Source organism: Peromyscus leucopus, chromosome 6 (assembly GCF_004664715.2).
Source record: "Peromyscus leucopus breed LL Stock chromosome 6, UCI_PerLeu_2.1, whole genome shotgun sequence".
Lineage (NCBI taxonomy): Eukaryota > Metazoa > Chordata > Mammalia > Rodentia > Cricetidae > Peromyscus > Peromyscus leucopus.
The window spans coordinates 82709943-82736508 of record NC_051068.1 but is presented as its reverse complement, the minus strand read 5'-3'; the positions used below and the strand labels follow the sequence as shown (position 1 = coordinate 82736508).

Sequence of the window (26566 nt, the reverse complement as noted above, 5' to 3'; positions counted from 1 at the left end):
ACTCCTTGGGATTTGGCTTCCTCTGGAGGAATTCCCTGATTCCTCCAGGTATGACTTTGCCATAATCAGCTGAGTTCTTATGATATATTCCTGCAGCCCGCAGCATACAAAGAGCAAGAAAACAGAACCAATAGTAATGAAAAAAATTAAAATTACCCATTATACAAGTAATAGAATTAGTATACATGACATCAAAACAGTTGGAGCTGTACCCCGGGTGCTGAAGAATTGGAGGGCAGGTTGACTATGTTAAGATAAAGACACACAAGATGTATTTTAAAAAGACCCAAATCTGTCAGCTGTGGTGGCACAGGCCTAGGACTCCAGCCTTTGGGAGATGGACGCAGGAGGATCTCAACTCTTAGGTCACCCTGTACTTCACAGGGAGACAATGTCTAACAAAGGAAAAGAAAGAAAGAAGAGAACAGAAAGGCCAATACCCAAGCCAGATTTGTGGAAAGAAGAATTACCAGGTTTATAACAAAAAATAGACAGTGATGGATCAAAAGGAGGTTAGATAATACAGACAAGATTAGAGAACTTGAAGAAATACCACTATAACCCAAGGGAGGTGAAGACAGAGAAAAAGGGTGTAGAGCAAATGAACAGAGCTTGAGCTACATGGCAACGTCCAACGATGTAACACGTACACAGACACAGATAGTTATGCAGATATACTAGACACCTTGAGAAGGTCTGGCGTGCAGGGACCAGAAAAAAAAGAAACAAACAGCCCTCAATTTAATCCCAGCATCCAGGAGGCTGAGGCAGCAGATCTTTACGAGCTCCAGGCCAACCCATGTTACACAGCAAGACCCCAGCTCAAAACCCAACCAAATTCCTTCATTTTGATTCAAACCATAAAAGCAGAGATTAGACAAGCTCACAAACCCTAAGCATAGGAAAGGAAATGAAAACCACACCACAGCTCATCATACTCAAGTAGTCTGAAGCCACTGAGGAGAAAAATCTCAAAAATGTTCAGAAGACGTCCACATACACAGGAGTAAAGAATGGCAGTAGATTTGTTTTCTAAAGAAAAAGACAACCAGAAAGCTAGTCGGGGTGGGGGTGGGGTGGGGTGGGGTGCCAGACATGATAGCCCAAACCTGTAGCCCCGTCAAAATCCTATTTTATAATCTAATATGCATATAATTGAGACAGGGTCTTGCTATAGTCCAAGCTGGCCTTGAACTTAGAGATCTCCTACCTTGGCCTCCTGAGTAAAGGGATTACAGGCATGGACCAGCTTGCCCAACTTGGATATTTCCTTTTGAAGTCATAAGAAAGGGGACTGAACCAGTGGGAAAGATCTGAAGGGAGCTAAGTCCAATCTTGCTGAAAATAAATAAATAAACAACTGGCTCTTCTAGTCCATAACCATCAACGCTCAGTGTGGTCTCTTTCTAGGTATTACTCTCATAGCTCTTATGGTCATCTCTTGTATTAAGACTATTTGCGTATTCGCCCACTTTTCAAATGACATTTTTTCCTTTTTTTTTTTTTTTTTAAATCCAGTGCTGGGTATTGGACAAAGGGCCTTGTTTATGTTAGGCAAGCACTCTGCCCAGAGCTACACCCTCTGCTCTATGAATTCTTAATGGCAGACATCACGATGTGGTACAAATGAAGATCTGTGTACACAGACGTAAGACCTTACAGACAGAAGAGGGAACATGCCAGAAGGCAGCTGCTATGGTGATATTTTATTTGTACTGAAATGTGATTTTATTTGTATGTTAATAAATAAAGTTGCCTGGGGGTCAGAGCTAATAGCAAGCCCTAGCAGAGCCGGACGTTGGTGGCTCACGCCTTTAATCCCAGCTCTTGGGAGGCAGAGCTAGGCGGATCTCTGTGTGTTCAAGGATATAGCCAGCATGGAGACACACGCCTTTAATCTCAATACCAACCATAGAAGACCTGGAGGTCTGTACAGACAGGCCGTGACGAGGCGGTCATGTGGTTGGGTTTACAACCAATGAGAAGGCAGAACAGAAAGTCTATATAAAGACAAACACACAGGAAGTAGGTCTCTTGGCTGAAGAGGACAGCAGCAGCAGAGAAGGGTAAGGCTCTTAGCTATGACCTTTGGGCTTTCATCTCTGCATTGGCTCTGTGTTTCTTATTTAACAAGCTGTACAGGTGGAACACACAGGAGCACACATGCAAGTCTTTGAAAACCTTTCCAAAGTCTTTGAAAACTGGGAGCGTTCATCTTGATTGTCAGCTTGATGGGGTTTAGGATCGGCGTGGCCACAAAGCTCCTGTTCCTATCTGTGAGACATCTCTAGATTAGGTTCAGAGAGGTAGGAAGAGCTGCCCTAAATGTGGGTGGTTCTATTTCCTGCACTTGGGGCTAGGACTGAATAACAAGGAGAAAGCAAGCTGAACACCAACGTTTATATCTCTGTTTCCAGACTGGGATGCAATGTGATCAAGTCCCAGCCACCCACAACTTCCCCATCGTGATGGGCATGTGCCCTCGAAGTGTGAGGAAGGTCAAGCCCTCCTCTCTAAGTTGCTCTGTCAGGTGTTCTGTAAGCAACAAGACAAATAACTGATGTAGAAAACACAAGAAAAATGTTGCTAATATCGCCACATAGAGCTAAGTATACAATAAATGCCATAGAAACACTCGGTAAAATAATTCCAAGGTCAGAATAAATCAAATTAAGTTTAAACCAGAAAGAGAATAAAAACACAGAAAAAGAAAACTGTCTGATGCTTGAGAAGTAGAATTTCTGCCTGAAAGACCCAAAGAAAGCTGATCTGAGGCCATCTATCATTTATCAGCCAGGAATGACTTTCAGTAGTATAAAGAGCTGAAAATAATCAACCCATTGGCTCATTTATTCTAATCAAGAAAGAATAAAAAAATATGAGATAAGAGAATAAAGCTTTGTGGCTAGAAAAACCTCAAAGACAGAATAACTCTTTTAGGAAAATTCAAAAGCTCTAATAGTATTTCTAGTGAATATTCTAGAAGCAAAATCCCAAACTTCATAATAACATTTAGGGGTAGGGAGGCCAGCAAACAGAAAAATGAACGAGTGTCTATCTCAAGCAGTATTGTCAACAAGATGTCATGGCCATGTGTGGTGGCCCACCTGTGACAGCACTCTGGAGGCTGAGGCAGGAGGAATTAGTTCAAAGCCAGCTCCACGTATGTAACAAGACCCCGGGAAAATATGTTTTTAAAGTTCCATGTTAGTTGTACACAAGTTCCCTAAACTGCAGGAGAGCTGAAACACACTGTTTCTGGTAGACAACAGGCTATCAGTCTAAGCTAGAATCCTGAAGAGGTAAATAATTCAGCACAAAGAGAACATGAGCTGTGTGGTCAGCCAAATGTGTGCTCGAGAAAAAGGTCAGAATAACAACAACAAAAATTAAAAAAACAAAAACCTTTGTAACTACGCTGTTTCTCTATTAACAGGCCCAAACCAGAATCCCGGGGAATCGGGGAGCGGACAGTGACATGGATCGCTCAGTGATACAGTGTACAGTACACAGCAGTACTGTACGAAGCCCACCAGGCAAAAATTCGGCCAGAATATCAGCTTGATTCTTTTAAGAGCAAATGAACATAAAATGATTGCAGCTCCCAGAAGGATTTCTTAGTTTCCTGTCTCAGCTACTGGCCTAGGAACAGACAAGAGAGATCACTGGAACAGATGTAGGGCAGGAGTGGACGCGGTTTCTCTTAGCAGATGTCAAGGTTAGCACTTCCGGTCAGTGCAAAGGAATTGGGGAATAAGTAAATGCTGATTCTTAACTTCCCTCTCAGACTCTAAATGGAGCGAAGGCTTCAGCATGCTAGAACAGAGTGGACACCTTTCCAATCCGTAAGGAGGCTTTGGCCAAAAGTGATACAAAAGCCAGAACCCGTGAGGATTTACTTTGACTATTTTTGAAATTATATATTAACATTCCCAAGAGAAGGTTGAAAAAAGCTTGGAAAAGTTATTGGCACTATGACAAAATATTGTTAGATTAAGAGTTTTCAAACCAACCAGAAAAAGCAAGGATGTCATCAGGTGTGGGGAGCCGGGCCTGTGATCATAGCACTTGCAAGGTGGAGATAGTAAGATCGAAAGTTCAAGGTCAGCCTGGGTCTTTCTTCACCTCTGACAGAACCACATATTATCCACGTGACTCCAGAAGTGGACATTGTCTTACCCGTGAAAATCTGCCTCACAATCTTTTCTTGTCAGAAAAAAAAAAAATATCTGGAAGAATTCCATTTAAAATATGAACGCACGGGTCTGATTGCCAGCACCCACATGACAGCTCTTAAATGTCTGTGAGTCCAGTTCCAGGAGATCCAACACTCTCTCCTGGCCTCTGCAGGCACCAGGCACACATGCGGTACACAGACATATATACTAGCAAAACACCCATATATAAAGTAAAATAAAATATGAACAGTAGAATTTATGGAATACATTCCTCTTTATCGCTTTCAGCGCTGTATTTCTGGGTGGTTCGTGAACCACCTAACGTAGTGCTGGGAACTCAACCAGCCCTGTGAGAGCAGCAAGTGCTCTAACCACTGAGCCATTTCTCCAGCGCCCCCCCATATTAGTTTCCTCTTCTTCTTTTTTTTTTTTTAAAGATTTATTTATTTATTATGTATACAGTGTTCTGTCTGCACATATCCCTGCAGGCCAGAAGAGGGCACCAGATCTCATTACAGATGGTTGTGAGCCACCATGTGGTTGCTGGGAATTGAACTCAGGGCCTTCAGAAGAGCAGCCAGTGCTCTTAACCTCTGAGACATCTCTCTAGCCCCCTAGTTTCCTCTTCTTTATGTCACCCTGGCTAACAGACGGATACATCAGAAGGCTAAGGACAGGGTCAGGGAGCCCCTGTCACCCAGAGTCCTAAGAACATCGGCAGCCTTGATGGAAGGCAGATTGCTCAGCTCACTTTCAGCTCGTCACTCACAGAAGCACCGATCTACCTCCCTCGTCACTTTCTGAGCTTTTTGTTCACCCCGCTGGAACTCTGGGAACTAGAGGAGCTCTGGGCAGCAGGAAGTCACGGGCTGGCATCAATAGTTATCATCTGATTGTGGAACGGGTTTTCAGGAAACATTTCTAACCAGGCTAGAAATTCGGGGACAGCTTGTTACTCCCTTCTCTGAAGATGTCCATCTGAGAGCTGGTGATGCAAGCCTCACCCGCCCACCTCCTGCCGTCCTAGCTCAGGAGGCCCACACACTTGAGACCGTGGGTAACACAATGTCCCCTTCTGCGGTCATGTGGATAATCCGTGGTTCTGTCAGAGGTGAAGAAAGACCCACAAAACACAGCAGTCTTTACAGAAATAACTTCATCTTCACATCTAATTAAACCGGAAGCCTAATTAAGTCACCGTTACTGTAAGCTCGGAGAACTTGACGCGGCTCCAACGAGTCCCATAGCTTGACAAAACTCAATCATGAGAAATCCGTGCCTATCTAGTTACACCTGATCTAAAAGTCAAATACTGAAAGAATTAATGCTTGCCCCAGTGAGCATGAGGCCAGTTGACCAAGGTGGGCTGCAGGCTAAGGCAATCTCACCGTCAGGAGCAGCCTCTCTTGGCAAGCAAAGAGGAGAGAATGCAATGGTGGACTGCCATAAACTTGCCTTCCTTCAACAAACCATGTGCCCTTAGTATCTGTAGGGGATGGGCTCCTGGACCCCTGTGGATACCACATCCATGATGCTCAAGTTCCTTAAATCCAGTGTCACAGTGTTTACAAGTACCCCCCCCCATCCTCTGTTCCTTAAATCAATTCTGGATTACCTATATGATGTGAATGCTAAATATAATAAACAGTCACACTGGGTTACTGAAGATATACTGACGACAAAAACATCTGTATGTGTTCAATAAAGACAAAAAATTCCTGAAAATTTTAAATTTAAAATTGGGTGAATCTGGGAACGCAGAACCTGGACTGTAAGGGTTCTTCTTCTGCACCCCTCACGTGCTAGAGCTTAGGCACATAGCACGGAATAGTCCAATCCGGGGGGAGAGGGGTGGGGGGAAGCAGGGATAATACAGGCTCTGGGTTTGTGCCCTCAGATTCTGTGCACAGACCTCTCTCCTGCAGGAATGTAAGCCTTAGGGCTAACCATGGCAGACAATCTAGAGAAGATGCCTGTCACAGTGCATGGAAAGCGGCCCACAGACTCACATCCTGCCGAGGCCGGTAACAGCCAGTGAGGAAAGAAGACACAGACCATCTTCTCCCTTGGGAATCCATTTCCTTGAGAGTAAAAATGAATCCTCCCCCTCCTTCTCCACACACAGGGCTAGGAATCTGGTGGCACAGCTTTCATGGGTGAGCCAACCAAGACTGGGAATCCAGAGTTAAGCTTCCAAATTCCAGCAAGAGGACACGGGGACCGGATGCATGACACGCAGGAAAGGTCTGCAGCGCAACCCTTTTGCGGGCAGGAAGACAATCTTTACAGAATCGAGTTCTGTCAAATGAGGCATTGCTAGCATTGGAAAACATGGGCCAAAAATAAGATCACAAATGTTCCAGTTCTCATGGAAGCTATTCTTAGAAATGAAAAAAAAAACTAAATGTTAAAAAAAAAATACAAGTTTTCAAAATCTATTCAATTATGCAGAGTTCTCTGAGAGGCAGGATGATAGGGAGAACACTGGGCTAATCAGACGGCCCCGGGGGTTATTTTCAGCTCTGCCAGAAGCCGTGTGAACTTGGGCAATGCTGTCTACCATCACGGGGGTGGGGGAGGGCGCTGCAGCGGCAAGGTCTCTGCTCCGGAGCATTGCCATTCTGTGACTCAGCAATACTCCAGCCTCTCCGTTTGCTCTCCCACTGCTAAGGAGCTGGGAATTGTTGTGTTTAAAGCCACAAACCGGCCCCCTAAGCCCAATACCCGTGTTACAAGAGCAAGCCTGCATTATTCAGCTACTCGGAGGAGCAGGACACCCTGGGAAAGGAAGTGGTGCAGACCTTTGGTACAGCTTAATGCATGTGTTATGAAGCTATGCATTAGACCTGCGGGAGAAAACTGCATGCTATCGTTCTCATTCCGTTTACCAAAACCTGCCTTCTTAGCTTATGGAGAAAACAAATTAAATTTGGGGAAGGGCGCACCTAGAGACGGACAGGGGCAGCCGCAGCAAGGGCAGGATACTGCGAGGAGAACATAGTTTCTGCAGAATAAACAAACAAGCAAACAAAATCTTAACCAAGCAGACTTCAGTGCTCAGCCTGAGCATATAGGCCAGAGAATACCAGAGAAAAAAGCCCTACTTCTCTGGATAGCCCTGTAGGCATTAAACAACACACCACATCAATGTAACTCGAGTTCTGGGGTAGCCTGATCTAGCTTCTTAATGCTCCAGGACCATACAATAGGCCAAGAAATTTTAGAAAAAAAAATTCATTAAAAAGAAGAAAGTCTTTGACACTTCAAGGGCGAGGCCTTTTTTTTTTTTTTCCAGTTTCTTGTATCAGTTGATTTCTAATCCTACCCAATAAATGAGATACATTTCACAATGTTTACCATTTCGTTTTTTACATCCAAGTTCTGACTCAAAGCAAAGGCCAATGAGGAAGAGCCACGTGCTGGTTATGGACCATGCTGGCAGGACTGTGGAGCGGGCTGCTCACCCCCTGGGGTGGGGACTGAGTCCCTCACGCCCTCTGCCACACTGGCTTTCTTCCAGATCTCGGGTACACCAAGCCCTTCCTTGCCCCAGGCCTTATGAACTTGCTGTTCTCTGCCTGGGGTGTTCTTCCTGGCAAAATCCCATTCATCTTCAGTATCAGTTTAAGCAGCGAAGGTCTCAAGAAGACTTTAGTGTCCCAGATAAAAGGGCCTCTGCCATTATTCTCCCGTGGCTGCTTCTTTCCTACCGTATTTATAATTATACATTGTTGGCCATTTTCCCATTGGTTCATAAAGCACACAGATATAAAATATAACTGTAAAGGCAGAGGGCTATCTGGTTTTTTTCTGTATCAACTCCCATGATCTGGGATCCAGTATAATACCTAACACATGTGTGCACATTAAACCACTAGAGGATTAAAAAAAAAGTGTTTATTTATTTTTTTAATAGGGTCTCAGTGTCCCATGCTGGCCTTGAGTTCCCTATGTATCATATGATGACCTTGATCCTCTGGTCCTCCTGCCTCTACCCCTGGAGTGCTGGGATGACAGGTGTGTGCTGAGGATCAAGCTCAGGACCTCACTCATGCACGGCCGTCGGGCACTCTGTCAGCTGAGGCACATGCCCTGCCCCTCGACAGAGCATTTGTTAGAGCAGTGTTATATATTATTTATGTTGGTTTTAGTGTCTGTTTGCATGCATGCCTGCATGCCAGAAGAGGGCATCAGATCCCATTATAGATGGTTGTGAGCCACTGTGTGGTTGCTGGGAATTGAACTCAGGACCTCTGGAAGAGTAGCCAGTGCACTTAACGGCTGAGCCATCTCTCCAGCCCCTTTATTTATTTATTTATTTGTATATATTTTTAATGCAGTACTATATATTATTATAAAGCATCATTGCTACATTATAAATGAAGAAAGTTGTTCAGAGAAGCTAAATAATCTGCCCAAAGTCACTCAGTTGGTAAGTGACAGGACATGGTTTCAAAGTCGTATCTGTCCAACGCCAGGTAACATCTAAATGCCGCTTTTGCTCCAACACTGTGAGACAAAAGGAACTCATGACACAGCCTTTAAGGAGTTTACAATCCGGAGAGAAACGCTTTTAGAAACCAAACTGAACACAAGACAGAACACTTCAAGTGCTGTGCTGTGGTACAAGTGGCCGCTACAGGAGCAGACAGGAGGATGCGGCGGGGACGGGGAGGGCGTTGAGACAGGCTGAGAGCCCCAGAACAAAGGTGGCGAACGGCAGAGCTAGAGAGACTGAGAGAGCCTGGCGGAGAGCCCCTTTAACTGGAGTGGAGGATTAGCATAAGCCGGGAGGAAGCGGTGATGGGGTTAAAGACACATGCATATAATAAACACGGTTCTTCAGCATCCTCTTCTAACACCCTCCCAAGCACAGGCCGGGGACGCACCTACCATATCTAACTGATATTTCTCTGGTCCTCACTGACATAAGCAGGGTGAAAAGCTACCACGGCTGCTCGGCTGATGAAAGGCAAGGTGCCCTTCCTCACGGCCACTAACCCCAATAAACCGAAACTCGAAGGCGAAGAAAAGTCGTTATTAAACTACAAGCCGTCTTTAGACGTAATTGTAAGTTATTTAAAACTCACTGCATACCTGAAACCATCTTAACGAAGTGAGTGTGTATCTGGGTTTTTTTTTCCTGATTGTTAATTTGATCGTTATTCTGCCTCAGTCAGTTTGAGCGGGGTGTCCGGGGGTGGATGCAATCGGGATACACTGTATACACGTATGAAATTGCCAAAGAATAAATAATAAAAAATATTTTAAAAACAGAAAGTCAGTTTGAAAGGATACAACTCCTGAATGAGTTGGCACATGACTTTAATCTCACCACTGGGGAGGCAGAGAGAGGCAGGCGGATCTCTTGTGAGTTCGAGGCCAGCCTGGATTACAGAGTGAGTTTCAGGACAGCCAGGGCTACACAGAGAAACTGTGTCTCAAGGGAGGAAGGGAAGAAGGGATGGAGGGGGGAGGGAGGAATAGATTCTTTTACCCACTTCCACCTTTACCAAGTCCAAGGATATAAACGCCATGGTCACCCATTGGTGTTCCAGAAAGGCTGGTTCCAGGTGCACTGCCCTATCTCCTTCGGATAATAAAATCTACCAAGCTCAAGTTCTTTATATTAAACGATCGAGTGTTAACATAAAATTTACCTAATTCTTCCCACCTTACTATACTGTAAATCATCTCCACCTGTAATAACCAACACCAGTTGTGATGTTGTCTAGAGAGTAAGTATAAAGAAAGTCTCTACATGTTCACTCTACATGCAATGTGTGTGTGGAGAGAAAGAGAGAGAGAGAGAGAGAGAGAGAGAGAGAGAGAGAGAGAGAATGTGAATGAGTGTGTGTGTGAGAGAGAGAGAGTGAGAGAGAGAGAGAGAGAGAGAGAGAGAGAGAGAATGTGTGTGTGGAGAGAGAGAGAGAATGTGAGTGTGTGTGTGTGTGTGTGTGTGTGTGTGTGTGTGTGTGTGGTGCACGGGTGTGTATGTGTTTGTGTGTAGGTGCAAATGTGTGTCCACGTGCATGTTGAGGCCAGAGGTTGATATCCACTCTCTTCTATGATCACTCTTCACCTTATTTTTTGAGACAGGGTTCTTCACTGAACCTGGAGCTTGCTCATTCAAGTAGCCGAGCTGGCCAGTAAGTCCCAAGAATCCTGCCTTTGCCTGTCCAGTGCCATCACACTGGCTTTTCATGCAGATTCTGGGGATCAAACTCAGGTCCCTGTGCTTGCCTGGCCAGCACTCTACGGAAATGAGCTATTTCCCCAGCCCATAGATACAGTTTGAGAAAGTACTTCCAATTCATAGGTATGGAACCCACAGATACTGAGAATTCAATATACATATTTCTTAATACAGAGTTGGCTCCTGTGAGTACCCTGAATGAATCTCCAAGAATATTGTAGCTATAAAAATGTGTAAATAAATATTTAATCGTCTAACTGGTAATGCATCAGAAGTTTGTAGAGACATCCTCTACTGTAGAGACAGTAAGAGGGGAGAGCTGGCCCTGCCCCTTGCCTGGGTATCGAGGACTGTGGGGGTCCAGCCCCTCGATAGTCCCCTCCCAGGGTCCGGGAAGAATCTACAACCAGTGATAATTAACCTTTGATGAGAAGAAATGAATCTATGTACACGAAACTCCTTAGTCCATATACTTTATTATTCTGTGACAGTTACAAGCTTATATTCTGCTCTCATATTTAGGTCATCTTTAGCCTGATTTCTCTCTACACTTGTCTGCGATCCCCTCTATGTTCTATCTTAATTCCTTCATCTAGTTCTGTCCCTTCTAGGTTCTCATCTATCTAGTTCTTTCCCCTATCAGCTCCTCTCCCGTCTCCTCTCTCATCTGGCTCTTCCTCATCTTGTTCTTCCCCATCTGGCTCTTCCTCATCTTCCATCTCGTTCCTCTTGTCCTCTCTTCTAGCCCTTCAATCTAGTTCTTCCCCATCTCAGTTCGTTCCTCTCAAGTTCTTACCCATCTAGTTCTTCCATTCTCTTCTCTCCTCTCTGTCCTCTCGTGCCCTGGGAGTTCTGGTATATATACACTTACGAGCAATATTCCCTTAGCAGTGCAAAACCAGGCTTCCAGGGTCAAATGGAGGGGTGATAAGAATCACATAGGGGCCGGGCGGTGGTGGCGCACGCCTTTAATCCCAGCACTCGGGAGGCAGAGCCAGGCGGATCTCTGTGAGTTCGAGGCCAGCCTGGGCTACCAAGTGAGCTCCAGGAAAGGCACAAAGCTACACAGAGAAACCCTGTCTCGAAAAACCAAAAAAAAAAAAAAGAATCACATAGGGAAGCAATAACCGTTAATTATCACTTGCAACCCCAAAGGGAAGTGACCAATGGAGAAATGAATCAACTAAAGGCTAAATTCAGGTAATATCTAAGAAGAGGGCTCTTATGTGCTCAACTATAATCTTAAACGTGGTTGGTAGAAAGTGTTAAAAATCTATAAGTTGCTAGGTCAATGGGAGAAATAAAACTGTCTTCTTTTTTCCTGTAGCTCCTATCTGTCCAAGCTGTCTGCCGTTTTTCTGCAGGGTGGGGGAAAGTGTGCTCAGTCGCTAGGCAACCTGTGTACAGCTAGATGCCTCTGGTGATAGTTAAAGGGAGATCTGGAACTGGCGGTTAGGTTTGGGAAAGGAGGAAGTAAGGCTTAATTGGCACATCTGCCAGGCCTTCTCAAACGGGTAGCCTGGATGCTTAAGTCTGTTCTAGAGAGTACAGAGGTATCTCTGATAAGGTACTTTCCTCCATCCGGTGACGGACCTGGCTGGATGCTACCAATAATGATAATTACAGGGAGGCTTGAACTGGGGTTCTGGCTGAGCATAGCTGTTAGCACAGAAGGTTATCTAAATATTCCTAGAAGTGGTTAGGTAAGTAGTTAGAGGTCTATAAAGTTAGTATGGCTGTAAGAAAGGAGGGGTCTGAGCTAAATTGTGTCAAGCTATTACTTAACATCTACCTGACCTAGGTGGTGTCCCCTTGTGGAATTTACCTTAAGTCAGGAGACTTGCATGTGGGTTGTTATCACTGTTAATCCTCGGAAATTGGGTGACCACCTGGGTGATGTCTCCTTTAGTCCTTGAAAGTGGCTAGGGGAGATATCTGATTCCAGAGAAAGCCTTTCCTGAGGCTGTTCTCCAAATACCTGGAATGTGTATGTCTAGAGAGTGATCAGTCCACATTGTTAGCCCTTCTTAGGGAAAAATCAATTGGGAAAACTAGGAAGGCACATATGATTTTCATAACAGAATACAGCTGATACATAACAAGTCAAGTAACGCCAAAAACTCCTTGGGATTTGGCTTCCTCTAGAGGAATTCCCTGATTCCTCCAGGTAGTGACTTTGCCATAACCAGCTGAGTTCTTATGATATTCCAGCGGCCCGCAGCACCTGGGCAGTGTGGGAGAGCTGGTCCTGGTGGCATGAGAGCTGGCCCTGCCCCTTGCCTGGACAGTGTGGGAGAGCTGGTCCTGGTGGCATGGGCATAGAAGAGCTGGTGGGCTGACCAACTCAACTAACCCAGACCCAGATCCAGGGCTTTGAGCTGGCCCACTCCTAAATCTACCACATCTATGAGCTGTGGGAGCTGGTGAAGGAGCGGGTCCTGCAGACTCAAAGCTGCAGGATCTCCACAACACAGGGCCACAGCAGGATATTCCAAGGAGTCCTAGTTAGGATCCAGTATTGATAGTGTAGCAGAAGCCAGAGGCCTCGATCCAGACCAATGACTCATTGCAACGAACGCTTGCAAGTAAAGCTGTTTGGGCAAACAGGCAGATTGGCTTCCACAGCGAGATTTTTTTCTTTTGGGGGAAGGGTACAAGGGTGGGGGGTGGATATGCAAGGACTAGGAAATGAGTGACATCAGTGTGCATGATATGAAATTTACAAAATCAGTTTTTTAAATTATGAAAAAAAAAAGAGATGGATTCATGCTAAATCTCAAATTGTTACTGTACAATGACCCTAGAAGGTAGATATCAGGTTTCCCTTTTTATCAATGAAAAAAAAAAAACAAACAAAACAAAACTGAGGTTAAGAAAGATTGATGTGTTCATGGTTACCACTGAAGTTCAAATCCAGGTCTAATACCTGGGATTCTGTACCACACCCACCTTCAATTATTAACTCAAACAAGTTAAAACTTGATGCAATCACGAAGGTTAAAAACAGAACGACTCTCTAACACATGCTTCTTACATTTCTGCCAATCTTGACTCACCCTCTGTGCCACCCTCACCCAAGTCTGTCAACCAACCCTGCCAAGAGAGAAATGCATCTCTGCCTCATCCATCTCCTTTTATGCATGTTTCCTGGGAGTCGGTTCAATGGCTGTATTTAAAATCAGGGTCATGCAGTGACAACGGGACCCTGTGGAGGCTGCGACCCATCAACAAGCTTATTAAGAAATTATACCAGTCACACTTACAGGATACTTAAAAGTTTCCAAAATATATTCACTTACGCTTTCTCTTCAAAGCCTCATGGTAATTACTACCTTTCAGGCAAGGGGGTCTGGAGGCTTAGAGAGACTGAGTTCTTTCTACTGAGGGCCCTGTGACTTCAAGGATCGGAGAGAGGTTCACAACAGCACGACTCGGCAATGGAGTCTACAGCCTTGCCCCACCTCTATGGCAGAGGCATTGATTTAAAACCTGTTTGCGAACTTCCAAACACAGCATCACGTTGGGACATCTGGGTTCGCTCCCAGCTCCCAGCCAGGGAGCTAGCCTCTAGCCTCAACAGTAGAAGTGACGTATGTGACCAGCTAAGGACCTAACAATCTATGACTCAACAGGTCGTCTGGCTTCCACAGTAGATGCAAGGGTGGTGACAAATGAACGAGCCCGGCACTCTGTCCAAGCCACTGAACACATGAGCAGCCAGCATTCAGCCTTGTCCTCGAGCAGCCAGCAATATTCAAACAAATGCAGCCATGGGCATCGAGGTTTCTCATCCTGTGGCTCCCGTCCTCCTTTAAGAATATCCAGCGTTGGGGGGGTGGGGTGTATGAGATGGCTCAGCTCAGCAGGTAGAGAGAAGAGCTTGCACTCAGGCTGGATGATGTGAGCTTGATCCTACAACATGGCCGGAAAGAAGGACGCCTGAGAGCGGTCCCCTGATCTTCACATGCTTGCCATGGCATATGTGTGCCTGCACACACACACACACACACACACACACACACATTTTTTTTTTTTTTTAAAAATGTCTAGAGTCGGAACATGTTCCTCAGAGCATCTGAACCCAGGAGCCCCCTCTCTTGCTGGGCATAATGCTTCAGTCCACAGCAATGGGCAGCCTCCCAAAGGGATGTTCCTTCTGCTTCTCCAATGCCACCTCTGGTTTCTCCAGCTCCGGCCTCAGATCTAGCACTTTCTGGTAAAACACTTTCACTCACGATCTTTCAAAACACCCTACCCACACGGCCTGCTGCCTCTCTCCTCTCCCCTGAACAGCTATCAGTTTTACTTCTCCATGTGCTTTCAGGGAACCTTAGTCTCATTATCGCTCTCTAAAACAATATTTCCATCACCCATCCCCAGAGCCAGTCTCATATCTCCTGTCTGTGTCTTTACAGGTCTCTCCACCTTGCCTCCCCAGAGCACTGCTCTGTGAGGTTCTGCCTTCCTGCACACTCCTGAGAGCCACTTCTGAACACCAAAATCTGTACAGAGGCATCGATAGTTTAGCTTTGTTAAGACAACCCCTGGGTTCCTTCCACTCAACATATAGTAGGAGGCTCATGAACTGGGCACCTACCTAGTACATTACATTTAATATGATACTTGGATAAAGCTTCCTATTTGATCCTCTGAACAACCAGTGTGTGTGTCTCTCTAGTTTACCAAAACAAAACAAACTGCGAAGGTCAAGAGAAGCAAAATAATTCTCCACGATCACAGAGCCATGAATGCAGGAGAGCCAGAACTCAAGTCTGCACATTAAGGTATGTCTTGGGCATTTTGTATGTAACTAACTGGTGTTCTGGATCCCTCCTGCAAAGAGCAAGTGCCATCCAAACATCTGATTAGAGCTCCTTTGTCTGAGAAGCGTTAAAGGGAAATGTCTTTCCTAGTTCAATCTCTCGGTCCTTACGGGAGTTGAACCAGGCTGGAAAACTGGGAGGAGCAGAACATCAGAGCTTAACACAGAGCGAAACCCTAACTAAAGCCAACATAGGAGGGCTAATAGCCAGAGACCCCTAACACACACACACACACACACACACGCACACGCACACGCACACGCACACGCACACGCACATGCACACGCACACACGCACACGGAACCAATGCCTATTTTCTGATGACAACCAATCAAGTCTGTTAATCACAATCGAGTTTCCACACATGCAGAGGCTGAAAGTAAGTCTACCACATATTTTCAAATACTTGGTTTGCTGGAAAGAGGACAAATAACCGAGTTTAGGAAAAAGAAAAAACAGACCACAACAAGCCCCACATTTACCGTTACATAGTTACTGGATTTGTGTTTGGGCTATCCAGACTAGTAGCTTTTGTTAGCGTTAAAATTTCCAGGCAACAAGGGACAATAAAGCATTACTGCCCTTAAAATAAGAGGCAAAGGTCCTTCCTAATTGCCTGGAAAGCATCCTGCTCTCTTTTGGGAATGCTGGCATCTCACTGAAGCGAGTGGCAGAGCACCACCTCCAGATGTGACATCCACACTATGTGCAAGCTCAACAGCCCACACTGGCTCCTAGATTTGGAATCAACCAATAAACACTGTGATCACAGCCTCTGGCCTCTTCCCTGTGGATCACAGAATTCCTTAAAAACATTTCCGTGCTGATCCAAAACTTGTAACATCACAGATGAGGAACTGAGCGGCAGAGACGGAAACATAAAACGGAGCGTGAGTTACATCACCGAGGGCCTTCTCAGCAGAGCGCCACAGGCTCTGTTTTTAGAGTGGCTTCTTGAGACTGGATTAAGGGTAGAGAGGATGCATTAGCTCAACATTTAAAGAGACCCCCGGGCCCAGCTTTCACCGAACAGCCTATGGATATGAAGAGTCAGTCTTGTCTGAATGCTTTCCACCAAACTAGCTCAAAACTACACTGAGCAACCCATTTCTGAACGGAGCCACCGTTAAACAATGAAACACCTAGGCCAGACACACACAGACCGCTTTGTTCTTCCAGGACCATTACCCCCGAAACCCACCTACACACAGACCCTGAGGCCACACAGTGGGATGAACAAGTGTCTGCCACATTTCTAAAAGGAGGGGGGTAAAAGACACAGGAGACATTCTGGTTACCAGGGCAGAGGACTGGGAAGCTGCAGAACCTGACAAACACAGTAGCTATTTCATAGTATTTCTGGAGCCAACATAATACAGCTCTTTCTCGAGGGGGCGACAGGTCAGACTGGACAGGTTTTCTGCCTCAACATTAGTTCCTCATCACATTCTGAAACAGCTGAAACAGAGATCGAGGTGGTGGGAGACAGGTCAGGATTCCAGGAACAGGAGAGAGGTTCTCCGGCTGATGCCCACAAGTGGCGCTAAGCATTACATGCCATATGGTATTCACGCAGGGTAAGAGATCACCAATGACGAAACTGAGGAGCACAGACATGACAGTCGCCCACTGGGAGACCGATGCCTGCTGACAGGAGCTGCTTGCAAACCTGGGGGCAGCCTCCCTGAGCCTGACACGAAAGGGCAGAGCAGAGCATCAGAGCGGAGTCTGCTGCTAACATGACTACAGCAAGAAAAGAGCCTTTAGAAACTGACCAGAGCGAGCCGCCGCCAACAGTTACCTTTCCCGGCAGAGAGAAAACTCGAACTTCTAATTAAAGATTGCAGTTCACAGGGGCAAATATTGGAGCCAGCGGTGGACTGACCTATTACACTCTGTCCCTTCTGAGCCCTCTGTCACACCTGGCAAGCCTCTTACCTTCCTGTCAAGCAAAGCTCAGCCCTTCCTTCGGGAGATCAGCCTTTCCCCAGGCAGAAGAGAATTCATTACAGCTGCCGATGGTTCCTCGGGGAATCCTAGCATGTGCCATTTTAACATCACCCTCAGACCAGTCCGTACTGGAGAGGGCTCTTCCCGAGGCCATGGCTCCCTCTGCTCAACCAGGACCAAGAGGGCAGCCTCCTGAATGCCCAGGCCTTGACCCAGAATTGAGTGGAAAGGGCCTCGTAAGAAGTGAGATAAACTAGAGAGAGCAAGTGGAGTACTGGAGGGTGGGGGTGGGGTGAGGGTGGGGTGAGGGTGAGGGTGAGGGTGGGGGTGAGGGTGGGGGTGAGGGTGGGGGCGATTGCCGGGACACATGAGGCAGCCAGGGAGTCCTGGAACCGTTAAAGGCAACAGCCTTCAGATTTTCGGGTGTTACAAAGGTCTGGTGATCCCGAACAGGCTGAGAGCAGCAGCTCTCTGAAGGCGCCGCAGGCAGACACACTGAGTCCTGTCAGCCTGGACTCGGCCCTGCCAGGGTGGCAAACAAACACTCGCATTCTTCTCAGGGCTGAGGCCCACAACAGCCTCTCCGCAGGGCCTGTTTGCTTAAGGAACCAGAGGCTTTGATGTCCGGGTAGAAGTTGGGAAGTTCTGTGTAAAGAAGCAGCTAGTGACTGGGAGTAGAGGGAGGGGTGAGCGAGCAACCGGCCCTATTAATCATCAGTTTACAACTTTTAAGGAAATTATCAAATGAGAAGCAAGGCAATTATGTCAGCCACCACTGTGACTCTGGCCAAGGCATCTCTACTGTTTCTTTAAGACAGACTTTCATGCCCACCCTCCAAGGGGTGCTTATGGGGGAATGTTTGAAGCAATTCAACTTAGCAACCAACTTTAATAAAATCCTCTGGGCCTGCTCAATCTCTCCGTGTACAAAGGTTATCTGTGCTGCGACCATTCCAAGCACATCAAGGCAACAATTGCTTAATACTGAGGCCTGACAACAGTTAGGGGTTAAGAGCAAAAGAGGACTATTGGGGGACTGGAGTGATGGCTCAGAGCTTTAAGAGCACTAGATGTTCTTCCAGAGGACCCGGGTTCAATTCCCAGCACCCATAGGGCAGCTCACAACTGTCTGTAACTCCAGTTCCAGGGGATCCGACACCTTCACACAGAATGTGAACACACTACAGGCAAAACAGCAGTGTGCACTCAAATAAATAAATAATCTTACAAAAAAAAGATTATTGAAGCTAAGAAAGTCTGTGGAAAATAACGCTTGTAACTGAATGCTAAGTATCACAGCCTTTGAATCCTCTAATAGAGTGTATTTTTATGCATGCTTGTTTGTTTCTCCTAAGCAGGCATGCTTAGCTCCATTTTAAAGATTAGCAATGAGACGTGGAGGCTTAAGGAACTTGGTGAAGATAACATAATCACATAGTGAGGACTCGAATGCAGGCAAGGCTGGCCCAGAGCCTGCCCCAGGGGGCTGTAGTGCGTTTCCATGGCATGCCAAACCCTCAGAACAAGACCAGGAAGTATAATCTTTTGCAAGATGTAAGCAGTGATCTTTCGCCTTTGATTTCTTGCCATTCTTTTTGCTGTTTCAGTAACAGCCAATATTTTTTATTTCCACTTTCCTACGAGTCTATTGTACTTATTGATAATACTGTAACTAGAAAAAAAAAAGTATTTTCTCTTCTCACTTAAATCCCACAGAGCATCAAATCATTATGGCCCCTCGGTGAACAACATATGCCATCAAAATAAATACAACACGCTTGAAACAGACTTAAAACCCAGATTGAAAAGAACCATGAAAGGAAACCTTGGGAGGAGCAGGGAGGCCGGGGGACAAGGACGACCTATTGGGTTTCAGGAGTTAGGAAGCCCAGGTCACAGCCTAGGGTGAAAGGCACACTATAAAGGCATACCCTTGACTTTGTAAATTTCTTAAGATTAAATGCTGGGGCTGGGAATATGGCTTAGTGGTAAAGCAAGCCATTGCCTAGTGTGAGCAAGGCGTCGGGGTTAATCCCCAGCACCCCCCCACCATGGTATAAGTCCTTATAAGCTATAGCAGCCAGTTTAGAGACCCGTGAAAACTTTTAGTAGTTGTGCTCTGTCGTGTTTGAAATACCTTTGTAATTTGTAATTTGGCAGCCCCTCCCCCGACCCCATCTCTGGCAATGCCTTGGGAAAGCATTCACATACACTCATGGTAAGATTTGAAATGAGAACTAAGACCTTCTGTGGGGCTTTTGTGGGGAGCAGGGATTGAATTCTTTCACATTATACAGAAAAAAAAAAAACTATTCCAAAGAACACCTTCCTCCTCCAGCTGTCTGGAAACATCCAATGTCTCTGACAATAAATAATAAATAAATAAGTTGTTCTGTGATGCTAACACCTTTATTTCACCCTGTTATAAAGGGGCCCCAAATACCAGATCGCTTCAGTCCAGTGTAGCGTGCTGTTATTATGACATCTGAGAAATGCAGAATTGAAAAACACAAGAGATTACTTCATAATTTCCGGGAGAAGCTGAGCTTCTGAAAACTACCTTAAATGATTGCTAAGGTGAAGGTGGGTTAACAAAGACTTCCTTGCCAACAAAAACAAAACAAAACAACAACAACAACAACAAAACAGGCATTCAAATTACAGAAAGGATAAACTCTCTTAAGAAGAATTATGGTAAGGACTGGGGTGGGGGGAGGGAGTCATTTTAAATGAAGAAGACTGAAGAAAAACAAATGAACAAGCTGTAACTAAATAAAATGAAATAGAGGACCCTTTGCATATGAACTTCAAAGGAGGAGGTTTCTGAGTCTCTCGAACCGGTTTCTTCGCCTCTTCCTTTGGAATCGGTATATTATTAATGACACATTCAACCAGGGACTGTTGCGGACCTGAAGATGGGTCATAGGCAGCAAGAGGAGACTCTGAGGAATGGGGTAAGAATGCTGGGTCTGGCTGGTACAAGGAAGCCTGGCACAATTTGTACCAACTATCAGTGTCGTAAATTCCTTCTCAACACCCTACTGAGAAAGTGAAGTTTACACAATTTTTTTTTCATCAAATAGGAAGATTTTCCAGTATTTATTCCACTGTATCTGCGCCCAACCAGTCCCACCCTTCAGCACCCCTTAACTACCCTCACACAGTCTGCTGCTTGGGCGTCATCGGCTGCCTGGTGTCCCCTGGCTGGAGAATTATGTCCCACTAACAAGTATGGCTCTCAAAAGGAAGTTCAAGGGGGCACTGAGGCTCCAGTGATACTGAGATGGAATGTAAACAAAGACAGAACAGGTACAGAACACCAGCCACCCACTTCCACCTCGGTGTACAAGTTCTCTTTGAAAAAAAGAAGACATAACAGAAAGCACATTGAACTAAAAATGCCTTTCCCATGTGTGGGTTGCAACAATTGTTAATTTTAGAAAAATAGAGGAGGAAAACGCCCTAGTTGTGCTGAAACCAAGACTTTCCTAACAGTTTCTCAATGCAGCCATGTGTCAAGGTTTGGATCCTGTGCCCCAAAACAGAAGCAACATAACTTTGAAAGTCTTGACCAAGAGCAGGCTTAAGACAGACTCTCTGCAGTATGTTTCATAGTTAGTAGAAATCAGGACCAGATAGAGCGGTCCAGATCAGGGTTCAACACTAGGTTAGCAGTCAGCTTTAAAGGAGTACAGAAGATCATAGGATCTCAGGTCACACACAGACGCCAATACCAGTACTTCCGCAAAGAGAGTCCCACCGTAGGTCCACTTACAAGGAAACATGACACACTGGAGCCTATTTCCTGAATGGATCTGGAGCAAAGGAATTTAAAGAGCCTGGGGTGCGCGGAAAGGAGGTGACAGGTTATGACCCTGACTCTTGTTTGGGACAGCTGGTAACTCTGTGAGGCCATCCAGATGGAACTTCTGGATAATTCTGGTCTGTCCTGCAACTGCTTCTAATCTAGGTCCTAGAGGCCCTGTTCTGTTCTCTGGGCTCTGCACACAGGATTTTGGTTTTTGGTTCGGGAAGCCTCTTAAGGTCATTTTGGGTCAGGTCAGAGGTTTCTGTGCTTGCATCCTAAGAAAACAATCTTGAACCGTTTTTTGTTTTTTTGTTTTTTTTTCCCTTAGGAGCAGCAGAGATGTCATTTCATGGCTGGGTTTCAATGTCATCTTCGTTCCCATGCGTGTTCCTTTAACTATGGAAACACAAGCCGTGACCTAACAACTGCTGTGGGATGGTTTCTGGACGCCAGCCTTACCACCCCGAAAGTACCGACCCAGAAGAGGGCACACCTCTGCCTCTGGGCAGCCCAACTTCTCCTGCAATCACTCAAGGGGTAATTATGCCTCCAGCTTCCTGGTAGGTAACAGCGATGTTCTACATTCGGGGTGGGGGCTGGGGGGAAAAGGGGGATGACCGGAAGATTCTGACAACTTAAGAAGCAGACGCAAAGAATGCGGCGAGTGAAAGTCTCGGATTGCCTCGGCTGTGACGACACACAGCCCGGCGGGCCGCAGCCACCCCGACCCGCGCCACCCCGCGCCCGCCGCCCTCCGCAGCCGGGATCTCGCGCCAGCCTCGTAGCGTGCAGCGGGAGCGGGGCGCCCGCCGGGGACCGCGGGCCGGGGGGGCTGGGGGGCGGCCTCACCGTTGGGGGGCTCCCGGGCCCCGCGCGCTCACCTGGTGCGTGTTGTTGGCCAGCTTGGCGACGAAGTCCGGGACACGGCCGCAGCCCTGGTCCTCGGCGGGCGCGGCGCGGCGCCAACGGCCAGCGCGGGGGACCGGGCCCCCGGGCGCGGCGGCGCGCAGCCCCCAGCTCACCCCGACCGGCCCGGCCCAGCGCAGCGGAGGCGGCGCGGGCGGCGGCGGTGCGTCCAGCCGGTCCTGGCCGACGGCGGCCGGCGGCAGCAGCAGCTGCAGGAGCAGGAGGAGGCCGAGGGGCCAGCGCGAGAGGCCGTCCGCAGCTCCCCGGGGCCGCTCCATCGCCGCCGAATGCAGACGCCGCTGACACCTGCCACCCGGCGCGCCCGCCCACCCCCGCCGGCGCTGCGCCACACCCCCGAGCCCGGCCCGGCGCTGCTTGGATACGCGCAGCCGGGCCTCTCCGCCCCCATAGGCTGGCCGCCTGTCCTTCTTCCCCGGCCCACTCCTCATTGGCTCGCGTCGCCTCCGGCTTCGGGGGTCCTGGATTCGGATGCCAAGATGCGGGACTGATTGGCTGGAACGTGGCAGGGACGGCTGAGGTCATTCCCCACCGTCGTTCGGCGTCTGCGGGGTGGGCTCCCGGAGTTGGCCTGGGGGCTTCCCCCACCTTCCCGCTCGCCCCCCCCCCCCCCCCCTGGGTTCGCAGCGCCTCCCGAGACCCTCGGGTTAAGATTGGGTCACGTTGCCTTCTCTCCCCGCCCCCGCCCCCTGAAATGCTCCTAAAAATTCCTTCGGTGGAAACTGCGCCTGGAAAAGTCAGGGAATTCCTGAACTACTCTCAGCTGGCAAAGGGGCTCCGACATAAACTGGTGCATCAGGATTTTAACCCTGGCTCTCTGGCTCGCCCATTGTCTGCTGAAGGAGCCAAGAAGGTGAATGCGAAAATCCTATGGAGGCAGATGAACATCATTACACCCGTGACTCATGCAAGCCGCAAAAGTCTTTCCAACACATTTGGCCTCAGTCACCTTCCTCTTCTGCAGGGAGGTAGTCCAAAGGCGGAATTACTTATTACTTATTGGCTTCCCTGGACTTGGAAATGTAGGTAACTTTGCCATCAAGTGTAGGTAAACAGAAAGTTGCCTAAAGTCTATATGATCATTTCGATACAGGCACATTATGATTTTTGTTAATTAAAGTACCCTTAATCCTGTAGTGAGTGCATCGCACCAGTTCCTTCTCAGAATATGATGCCTCCTAAATTAGTACCCCACCTCCAGTAAATAAAACCTCCACTGTTCCCTACACCGCAGAAGCTGCACACACAACTTCCAGAACATGCAGTGCTGGTAAAACCAGTTCTAAATCCTTAGCTTCATCTCTTCCCAACGTTTCAAGTAGTTCAGTAGCAACATACAAAGCCAAATAAAAAGATACAAAGTATGCAAAATTTATACCAGAAAAAAAAGCAAACTGCAAGTTACTTTTAACTTTAAAGTAACAGTAAACCCAAATGAGTTTTTCTGTACAGCGGAATGATACCCTCAACCTCAGCGTGTACTTCAAAGTACTGGTTTTGTTCTTTGCAAACAAAACTATTTACATATTTAGGGTTTTTTCCCCTCCCCAAAACCACAATAAGAATTGAGATGTGAAGCCTTTGAGTGCTGAGCAGGATGGTAAATCAACAGAAAAAGTCCTCCGGTTTCTGAGCTACCAGACAAGATGAAAAATGATGAATGTGTTTCTTTCCATAAATATAAATGTCACGTTATTTTTTTAAGTACAGCTTATTTTTAATTCGTGCCAACTATGGATTAGATCACAAGGCAGTCAGTTCCAGTGGCATGTGATCAGTTACGGAGGGGAGAAGAGGGGCTACAAACGGATATTTCTTTGTTTGGGTGACAAAGATGAATGGTCTATTGTCTTACTATGGGGAAAGAAGCTAACTCAACAGTGCCACCTGCTGGAGAAACCACCAGATACATCTTTTACCTATTTGGTACAATTATTTAGGTTTTTGTCAGATTATTGGAGGAATGGAGGGTGTCTGTTTTTGAAGTCCAAGGTGGCTTCAAATCTTTGATCCTCCTTCCTCAGCCTCCCAAGTCTGGGACTTCAAACATGTGCTACCTACCACTCCTGGATCAACCTTCACTTTTTAATATGTTGTTTTTAGTTATACAATTAATAGTACACTGGATTCCCTCAAACTGTTGACATGTAACTTGCTCATGTACTAATTGTTTTTTTTTTCTTTTTGCAACAAGGGGTATTAAACCCAGGATCTTACCCATATTGGACAACTGCTGTACCTCTGAGGTAGAAAATACTACACATGAGATCTTACTTTATCCCCAGGAGTAAGTAAATTTTGCAAACATGTAAAGCTAGAAAAACTATACTTTCCCCAAATTTATTTGTAGCAAACATATTAATAGGAAGTTATCACAAAGCCATTCCTTTTCCCAGTAAGGTCATTCCTCGGATACAAGTAAACTCAACATTCTTAAGAAAATTAAAATTGTCTCTCTTTGAACAATGCACATTGTAATTATAGCTGGCATGGCATTTACTCTTTTCTCAATTATGAAGTGCAGACACCCTGCCTTGGAAATGGAAGAACTGTTAGCTGGGAGAGCTACACTGTTTTTCCTTAGCTCCTTTTCCTCTGTATATTCATGATTGATGCATCTCACCTCTTCAAAATGATCTATTCATTTCCACTTCTGCAGTAATCAGTGTTAAACGGACTACCGGGGCCAGAGCAATGGCTCAGTTAGGAGCACTGGCTGCTCTTGCAGAGACCCAGGTTTAGATCCTGGCACTCACGTGCAGCTCACAGCCACCTGTAACTCAGGCCCAGGGGATCCAGTGCCCTCTTCAGGTCTTCTTAGGCTCCTCACATATACTCAGGCTCACACACACACAAATGAAAAGGGAGTATTGCCTCTTTTCCCACTAGATGTAATTTTCCTAGACCGTATGGAGACCACAGATGGCATTTTCACAGATCTATCCCCAGTGCACATATAGTAGACAGCGTCCCAATAAATTTCTTAAACGAGTAAGTGGATGCAGGATTTTTAAAAATGTTCTTTATTAATTGAATTTATTCATTTATCTCACATTCGGACCCAGTTTTCCTCCCTCCTCTCCCCCCACTCCCTCACCCCACCTTCCCTCTGATACAGGATTCTTTTTTTTTTTTTTTTTTTTAAGATTTATTTATTTATTATGTATACAGCATGTATGACTGCAGGCCAGAAGAGGGCACCAGATATCGTTATAGACAGTTGTGAGCCACCATGTGGTTGCTGGGAATTGAACTCAGGACCTCTGGAAGAACAGTCAGTGCTCTTAAACCTCTGAGCCATCTCTCCAGCCCCGATACAGGATTCTTTTTTTTTTTTTTTTTTTTTTTTTTTTGGTTTTTCGAGACAGGGTTTCTCTGTGTAGCTTTGCGCCTTTCCTGGAGCTCACTTGGTAGCCCAGGCTGGCCTCGAACTCACAGAGATCCGCCTGGCTCTGCCTCCCGAGTGCTGGGATTAAAGGCGTGCGCCACCAACGCCCGGCCCCCGATACAGGATTCTTAATGGTATCTTCTACAATTTAATACAACAGTGTCCAGGGGCTAAACGGATCTCACACCATACTTTATAACAGAATTAACATCACTAGAAATCGGTGCAATGTTGATAATAAACCTAGTTCTCTATTTTCATTGTGTGTGTACACATGGGGCAAAACTTCCTCCTTCCTGTGAACTGCAGTTTTCAAATGTACATTAGCACAAGCTACTTTTCACTACACTATGAATTTTGTATGACTTCAGCTACCCAAATAGTTACTATTTAACAACAAAGTACAACTTCCTAATGAAACAGTACACACGCCCAGCAAATAATTCCTATGCTATCAATGAACTGCATTGATTCTTTACCACCCTTAAGTACTAACCATGCTCCAGACAGTGCAAACACATCTCAAACTGCCCAATTCTCAAGACTTGAAACCTTAAAAATCTCAGATCAAATCCCAACAGGATTTTTATTGTTAATTTAAAACAATTTGCTTTTGGTTTTTTGAGACAGGGTTTCTCTCTGTAGCCCTGGCTGTCCTGGCACTTACAATTTTTAATTTTTAGAATGTGTATGGATGCTTTGTCTGCATGTCTGGGCCTTACATGTATGCCTGGTGCCTGAGGAAGCCAGAGAAGGGTGTTGGAGGCCCTGGAACTGGAGTTATGGATGATTGTGAGCTGCCATGTGGGTGCTGGGAACCAAACCTGGGTCCCCTGGAAGAGCACTTAGTGATGTTAACCACTGAGCCACCTCTCCAGCCCCACAACAGTTGAATTTCTATGTCCATTGGCATAGCCTTAGGTTCCTCATCTGTTGGAAATGTTCCTATGCCTGTTAATTCTATCGGATCACGTGAGAGCAGCAGCAGTGCAGGAAGGTCATAGTGCATTCCAAAGTCTAACTGAAACTACTTCTGAATTTTAGTTTCTTACTCATAGTCAGGTACATAACTCTCATTGCTACTGAGATCAAGACCATTTCTTTGTTTTTTGTTTTTTTCATAGTCATTAACTTCATAAAAAGGGTACCCTTCCCAGACTGGCCATCAAGATACAGAGAAAAGGCCAGGCGGTGGTGGCGCACGCCTTTAAACCCAGCACTTGGGAGGCAGAGACAGGCGGATCTTTGTGAGTTCAAGGCCAGCCTGGTCTACAGAGTGAGATCCAGGAAAGGTGCAAA

At 46.3% G+C, this 26566-nt stretch overlaps 1 protein-coding gene across 4 annotated transcripts in view; it reads right to left on the bottom strand.

Moving 5' to 3' along the window:
* Sort1 (sortilin 1) overlaps positions 1-22188 on the bottom strand; it is an 84482-nt gene extending 62294 nt beyond the window's left edge. For 2 of the 4 annotated variants that reach the window (XM_028879378.2, XM_028879380.2), the window contains exon 1: positions 21837-22188. In XM_028879378.2, the coding sequence (XP_028735211.1) occupies positions 21837-22139 (303 nt within the window). In that variant the 5' untranslated portion in view covers positions 22140-22188. The remainder of the gene's footprint in view (positions 1-21836) is intronic. The other 2 variants (XM_028879381.2, XM_028879382.2) reach the window with 1 other exon arrangement.
* Positions 22189-26566: the final 4378 nt, after the last annotated feature.